Genomic DNA, 8096 nt, shown 5'->3' with positions numbered 1-8096 from the left:
CTACTGGTACCAGACTACTTATTGTTTGTTAACAGTTTCTTAAAGTGAAAAAAGTTATTTTAAGCTTTTTTGAAATTAGTTAGCACACTTAATCTCTATTACCGACATCTTCTGTATCGAATGACTACTGCTGTAATAAGAAAAGCAAGTTTTGTATACAATTTTAATTAAATTCACATGGACATGAAGATAAAGTCATACATACATTTTGTTACACAAATCTAGTCTATTGGAACCAAACATATTTATATTTCAATATTTAAAAATATTGTTGTATATTGTGAAGAAAACATATAATGATTATAATTCTAATTCTAATGATATTAAGATTTAGATAATGAATACAACTCATAAAACCAATCCATGAAAAGTTCAAATAGAAAATAAAAAAGAAAAAAACATCCCCTGCGTATACTTCAAATGAATGTTCCTTAAAACCTGCATATACTCTAAATCATAAAAAAATACAATGAAGTCTATAAAACTTGAATCAAATCAACAAGTTAAGCAGTTTCGTGTATGAATTTCAAAGACAAAGCTAACAATTAACAACATTAACAATATTCAAATAAAGAAATGGAAAAGAGATGTATTTGTTCAATGCCATATCCAATCAGTTACACCAGAAATGGAAAAGAGATGTATTTGTTGATGATATACATTAGTCCATGAATTCAAATAGGGTATCATCATAATCAAAATCCTATCCATCACTTTCAGCTTCATTCATTTCATGAGGTGTTTCAACTATTGTTGCATGTATGTCTTCCCTAACCCAATTTAATTCACCATCACCATCACTATTTTCTCCACTAGAAGGTGTTTCAGCTTGTAAGTTAGACGGGTCAGCAATGTTAAAGAAATCCCGTGGAACTCTTTGCAGAGCATAATGGCGGTTTGGATCAAAAGGTTCTTGGACATAGTAACATTGATGAGCTTGAGAAGGTATCACAAACGGATCATTCTGATAAATTTTCTTATTGAAACGCACACAAGTAAGTCCATATTTGTCTTTTTCAACCTCAAACCAATCGCACTTAAACAAAACAAAGTTGAAATTTCCATAGTAGTATAACTCAATTATATCAACAATGGCTCCATAATATGTGATGGGTTCTGTCCTAGGATTTCCATCCTTGGAGCTAGCAAAACTTGAAGTTAGTGAAACTAAAGTTACGCCAGAATTTTGAGTTTTGGGGTTTGTATCTCGTTTTGTAGTATAGAAACTATATCCATTAATGACGTAACCTGGATACCTCTTTGCAACAAAATTAGGTCCTCTAGAAAGTTTTTCAAGTTGTAATGGCACATCATCTTTCTGGGCACGAGTTTTAAACCATTCACCAAATTCTTTACTTTGACTTTTGGCCTTGGTCCACTTCCTTTTGTTAGTGTTTGAATTAACACTCCGTTCATGCTCACTACAAAAGTCAACAAATTATACGTTAACATAACTCTAGTCTTAGGATTAGTAGATAAATACATGGGAGGACAAATAGTTATTGTACTACCTGATGTAAATTTGAACTTCATTGCAATTGAATAAGATGTATCGATGGGCATCATCCTTTGATTTCACATCAAGATGAAAGGGTTCACCTGCCCCTCCTAAAGGACGACCAGCAGTTGTAAAGTAATCATCTAGATCTATTTCAAGTAAATCAGTAACATCATAATTCCGACTCTTCCTATTCAACCTTGTATCTACATTGCTATGCAAATACCTTGAGCAAAATGTTATAGCTTCTTCAGCCAGATACCCCTCGGCAATAGAACCTTTAGGATAAGCTCTATTGCGGACATAGTTCTTAAGTTTACACAAGTATCTTTCGGTGGGATACATCCATCGAAATTGAACAGGACCACCCAATCTAACTTCATTTACCAGGTGAATAGGCAAGTGAACCATTATTTCAAAGAAACTTGGAGGAAATATCATCTCCAACTGACAAAGTATCTTTGCAATCTCATCTTCTAGGTAATCTAAATCTTCCACTTGTATAACTTTCTGACATAGAGAGCGGAAAAAGGAACCAAGAAGAATTAGTGGGGTTGCCACCTCCTTGGGCATTGTGCTTCTTACTACAATTTGCAACAAATAATGTAACATGAAATGCGCATCATGGCTCTTGTAACCAGATATTTTTTTGTCAGCAACTTGTACACATTTTGAAATATTTGATGCAGTCCAATCTGGTAACTTGGCAGCCTTTATAACTCCACAAAAAATTGACTTCTCGTGCGGAGTCATTGAGAAACATGCTTTTGCAAACTCTGAACGTCCTCCACCAATCTCCCTTGGATGAAGTATTTCTCTAATTCCCATTTCCTGCAAATCATAATGGGCTTTAATATGATCTTTTGTCTTCCCCAGGATGTCCAAAAGAGTTCCAACAATACTATCAATATGTTTTTTTCAATGTGCATTACATCTAAATTTTGGCGCAATGTATTTTGAGCCCAGTAAGGAAACTAAAAAAAATTGACCTCTTCTTCCACGGGCCATTAACTTTCTTCTTTTTCTTTTTCCTGAATTCATTATTGAAATCTTTTAAGAGTTCAAGAATTTCTGCCATGTTTAACATGGATGGTGCAGTCTTATGTTCTTCTTCTCCATTAAATGATTTGACATCGTCTCTCCAAGAATGAGTTCTTGGTAAAAAGGTACGGTGGTCCATATAACACATCTTATGACTGTGTTTGAGGTATAACGAATTGGTGTTAGATTTACAACATGCACACACAAATTTTCCTTTGGTGCTCCAGCCCGACAACATAGCATAAGCAGGGTAGTCACTAAATGTCCACAAAAGAGCTGCACGCATTTGAAAAGTTTGATTCATTGAAGAATCGTATGTCTCTATGCCGAATTCCCATAACTCCTTTATCTCCTCTATCAGTGGTTGGAGGTAAACATCGATATCTTTGCCTGGAGATTTTGGTCCAGGAATCAACAATGACAACATTGTATATTCAGGTTTCATGGACAACCAAGGTGGTGTGTTATATACCATCATCAAGACAGGCCATGTACTATGAGATAAGCTCATGGTCCTAAATGGATTAAACCCATCACTCGTTAAGCCAAGTCTTACATTGCGGGACTCACTAGAAAAATCTGGATGGAGCTCATCAAAGTCCTTCCACGCTTTACCATCAGCAGGATGCCTCAATTTCCCATCCTTTGAGCGCTCTTCTTCATGCCATCTCATTGACTCAGCTGTCCTTGAACACATGAACAACCTTTGTAGTCTAGGAATCAATGGAAAGTGCCTCAAAACTTTTGCAAGAACTCTATAGTCATTTTTTGGTTGCTCAGACTCGCATCCTTCAATTGGAGCATTTTGTTTCCACTGTGAAGCTTCACAAATAGTGCAAGAATTGTCCTTTTCATGCTCCTTCCAAAATAGCATGCAATTGTTTGGGCATGCATCTATCTTCTTCTAATCAAGGCCTAAACCACTTATCATTGCTTTTGTCTTGTAAAATGATACTGAAATGTTCAAATCAGGCATTGCTTCTTTCAACAATTCTAATAGGGCAGTGAATGACGTATTGCTCCAGCCGTGGAGACATTTCAACAAGTAGAGTCAAATCGTGAATGATAACGAAGAGAAGTCTTTGCATCCAGGGTAGAGTTCTTGTTCCGCCTCTTTAATCAAATTGTAAAACGTTCTAGCCTCGTCATTGGGACCTTCATGAACTGCGTGTGCTTCTGCCCTATCTCCATATATATAATGCAACAAGCCAAGAATGTCATCATGTGATCCCTCTTGATCTTCCATACCACCACCAATTTCCATAGACCTTTGTAGTTTCTCCCCATGGTGCAACCAAACGTCATAACCTTTTAGAAAACCTTTGGCTATTAGGTGATCCGTAATAATATCCCTTGTTTTCCAATACAAATTTTTACATTTAGCACAAGGGCATAGAAGCTCATCTCCTTGAGGTCTTCCATTAGTGAAGGAAAATTCTAAAAATCGAGTAACACCGTTCATGTACTCTTGACTAAACCACGAAAATTTAGTCCACTCTTTGTCCATCACTTAATAATCTAAATATTTGAAACACAACACATAACACATTCAAAACTGAATTCATACAAAAAAAATGTACTAACAGTACCAAAACATGTTCTGCAATGACTTTAATTTTCAAAAACAGAACCAAAACATGTTCTCTCATATGGGAGTAGTTTTTTATTTTCAAGAGATGCAACAGAATATAACAGCAACTAGTAATATCTATATTATTATTATTATCCTAACAAATCATGATACTAATGGGATATTTTATTTTGTGTAGGTCATTGAAAAAATATTACAAAAGCATGTAACTGTTAACTCTCAGAAACAAAAACAAACTCACATATAACATTTCATAAGACTAATGAGGTATGAAAAGAACTAACATTATGTTAGAACAAGATTTGTTCTGATCAATTATCTTAGTTTTGATGATAACAATAATATGAATTTTGCTTAAGATAATATGGTACTCTAATCCAATGCAATTTCCTTTTCAGGAAATATATAAAGAGTACGCATAATTCAGCGCTCAGAAGCTTTGTCTCAAAGGGTTCAGCATGCAACATCAGAACATGGTCTGGCAAGACATCAGAAGATGGTCGAAGCAGAATCAGAACATGGGTCTATGGAAGCATCAGAAGAACAAGAGAGCAGAAGCACTGAAGTTCTGATGGTATCACGCTCAGAAGCACTTCAAGGTCAGAAGATCAGAAGATGCTTTGCACCAAGCTGTTTGACTCTGATGATATTCAAACGTTGTATTCACAAACATCAGATCAGAAGGAAGTACAAGTGGCAAGCTACGCTGACTGACAAAAGGAACGTTAAAAGCTATTAAAGGCTACGTCAGTAGACACAGCGTGAACAAGGCTCGAGGTAGTTGACAAAAGCGTATAACATTAAATGCGATGCTGTACGGAACACGCAAAGCATTAAATGCACTCAACGGTCATCTTCTCCAACGCCTATAAATATGAAGTTCTGATGAGAAGCAAGGTTAACCAATTCTACACCTATTTCTGTGAATATCAACTTGCTGAAACGCTGTTCAAATCAAAGCTCAGAATCTTCATCTTCATCAAAGCTCACTACATTGCTGTTGTAATATATTAGTGAGATTAAGCTTAAACGTTAAGAGAAATATCACAGTTTGTGATTATAGCTTTTAAGAAGCATTTGTAATACTCTTAGAATTGATTACATTAAGTTGTAAGGAACTAGAGTGATCGTGTGGATCAGAATACTCTAGGAAGTCTTAGAGGTTATCTAAGCAGGTTGTAACTAGAGTGATCGTGTGGATCAGTATACTCTAGAAAAGTCTTAGAGGGTATCTAAGCAGTTGTTCCTGGAGTGATCAGTGTGTGATCAGAAGACTCTGGAAGACTTAGTTGCTGACTAAGTGGAAAACCATTGTAATCCGTGCGATTAGTGGATTAAATCCTCAGTTGAGGTAAATCATCTCTGCGGGGGTGGACTGGAGTAGTTTAGTTAACAACGAACCAGGATAAAAATAACTGTGCAATTTATTTTTATCTGTCAAGTTTTTAAAGCTACACTTATTCAAACCCCCCCCCCCCTTTCTAAGTGTTTTTCTATCCTTCAATTGGCATCAGAGCGCCGGTTCTAAGGTGCAAGCACTTAACCGTGTTTAGAAAAGATTCAGGAAGAGAAAAACGCTTCAGTAAAAGATGGTTGATGAAAGTGAAAAGTCTACACCTGCATCTACATCTGGCTCTGCTGAGCAATACAACGGTAACAATGGTTATACTAGACCGCCGGTATTTGATGGTGAAAACTTTGAATACTGGAAAGATAAACTGGAAAGTTACTTTCTTGGTCTAGATGGTGATCTATGGGATCTTCTGATGGATGGTTACAAACATCCAGTAAATGCCAGTGGCGTAAAGCTGACAAGGCAAGAAATGAATGATGATCAGAAAAAGCTTTTCAGGAATCATCATAAATGCAGAACTGTTTTGCTGAATGCTATCTCTCATGCTGAGTATGAGAAGATATCTAACAGGGAAACGGCCTATGACATATATGAGTCCTTGAAAATGACTCATGAAGGAAATGCTCAAGTCAAGGAGACTAAAGCTCTAGCTTTAATCCAGAAGTATGAAGCCTTCAAGATGGAGGATGATGAAGACATTGAAAAGATGTTTTCAAGATTTCAAACTCTTACTGCTGGATTGAGAGTTCTTGACAAGGGATACACCAAGGCTGATCACGTAAAGAAGATCATCAGAAGCTTACCCAGAAGATGGGGTCCTATGGTGACTGCATTCAAGATTGCAAAGAATCTGAATGAAGTTTCTCTGGAAGAGCTTATCAGTGCCTTGAGAAGTCATGAAATAGAGCTGGACGCAAATGAGCCTCAAAAGAAAGGTAAGTCTATTGCATTAAAATCCAATATCAAGAAATGCACTAACGCTTTTCAGGCTAGAGAAGAAGATCCTGAAGAATCAGAATCTGAAGAAGAAGATGAACTGTCCTTGATCTCCAGAAGGCTAAATCAACTCTGGAAGACCAAGCAAAGGAAGTTCAGAGGCTTCAGAAGTTCAAAGAAATTTGAACGTGGAGAATCTTCTGATGAAAGAAGATTTGACAAGAAGAAGGTCATGTGCTATGAATGCAATGAGCCTGGACACTTCAAGAATGAATGTCCAAAACTTCAGAATGAAAATCCCAAGAAGAAGTTTCATAAGAAGAAAGGTCTTATGGCAACCTGGGATGAGTCAGAAGATGATTCAGACTCTGAAGATGAGCAGGCTAACTGTGCGCTGATGGCGACAGAAGATGACGAATCAGAATCTACATCAGAATCAGATTCTGAAGAGGTATTTTCTGAACTTACTAGAGATGAGTTAGTTTCTGGTCTAACTGAACTTCTGGAACTCAAGTCTCAGATCAGTCTCAAATACAAAAAGCTGAAAAAGCTATTTGAATTTGAAACAAAGAAGCTTGAGTTGGAGAATTCTGAATTAAAAGAAAAACTTTTAAAATTATCCAACAATGTTGGATCTCCTTCTGATTCAGAAAAATCCACTCCCAGTCTAAACCATATTCTGAAAGAATATGATTTAAGTTTCAGGAAGTTCTTATCTAGAAGTATTGGCAGAAGTCAGCTAGCTTCTATGATATATGCTGTGTCTGGAAACAAAAGAGTCGGCATTGGTTTTGAGGGTGAAACCCCATACAAACTTGAACCTGTTGATGAAATGAAATTCACATACAAGCCATTGTATGATCAGTTCAAGTATGGCCACTCCCATGATATTAGGCACACTTCACATGCTCAAAGTTTTCACATAACACACACTAAGAAGCATGTGACACAACCTAGGAAATATCATGAAACTCACATTAAAAATTATCATGCTGTTCCTCCTATTGCTTACAATGTTAAACCCAAGTTCAATCAGAACTTGAGAAAATCTAACAAGAAAGGACCCAAAAAGATGTGGGTACCTAAGGATAAGATTATTCCTATTGCAGATATCCTTGACTGCAAAATGGACAAAGCACAACATGTCATGGTACCTGGACTCTGGATGCTCACGACATATGACAGGAAGAAGGTCTATGTTCCAAGACCTGGTGCTTAAGTCTGGAGGGGAAGTCAAGTTTGGAGGAGATCAGAAGGGCAAGATAATTGGCTCTGGAACTATAAAGTCTGGTAACTCTCCTTCCATTTCTAATGTACTTCTTGTAGAAGGATTAACACATAACCTCTTATCTATCAGTCAATTGAGTGACAATGGTTATGATATAATCTTTAATCAAGAGTCTTGCAAGGCTGTAAATCAGAAGGATGGCTCAATCCTATTTACAGGCAAGAGGAAGAACAACATTTATAAGACAGATCTGCAAGATCTTATGAGTCAGAAGGTGACTTGTCTTATGTCTGTTTCTGAAGAGCAGTGGGTCTGGCACAGAAGATTAGGTCATGCTAGTTTGAGAAAGATTTCTCAGATTAACAAACTGAATCTTGTCAGAGGACTCCCTAATCTGAAATTCAAATCAGATGCTCTTTGTGAAGCATGTCAGAAGGGCAAGTTCTCC

The 8096-nt window shown here is 36.8% G+C and overlaps 1 protein-coding gene across 1 annotated transcript; it reads right to left on the bottom strand.

Moving 5' to 3' along the window:
• Positions 1-703: 703 nt before the first annotated feature.
• On the bottom strand, positions 704-3413 carry LOC131597946 (uncharacterized). Its single transcript, XM_058870603.1, has 3 exons — positions 2488-3413; positions 1512-2399; positions 704-1421 (listed from the first exon to the last, which is right to left on the bottom strand). Exons 1-3 carry the CDS (start codon positions 3411-3413, stop codon positions 704-706), a joined length of 2532 nt encoding a protein of 843 aa, XP_058726586.1.
• Between the last annotated feature and the right edge of the window lie 4683 nt (positions 3414-8096).

Source organism: Vicia villosa, linkage group LG4 (assembly GCF_029867415.1).
Source record: "Vicia villosa cultivar HV-30 ecotype Madison, WI linkage group LG4, Vvil1.0, whole genome shotgun sequence".
In the NCBI taxonomy this organism is placed as follows: domain Eukaryota; kingdom Viridiplantae; phylum Streptophyta; class Magnoliopsida; order Fabales; family Fabaceae; genus Vicia; species Vicia villosa.
This window is presented reverse-complemented; position numbering and strand designations above follow the sequence as displayed.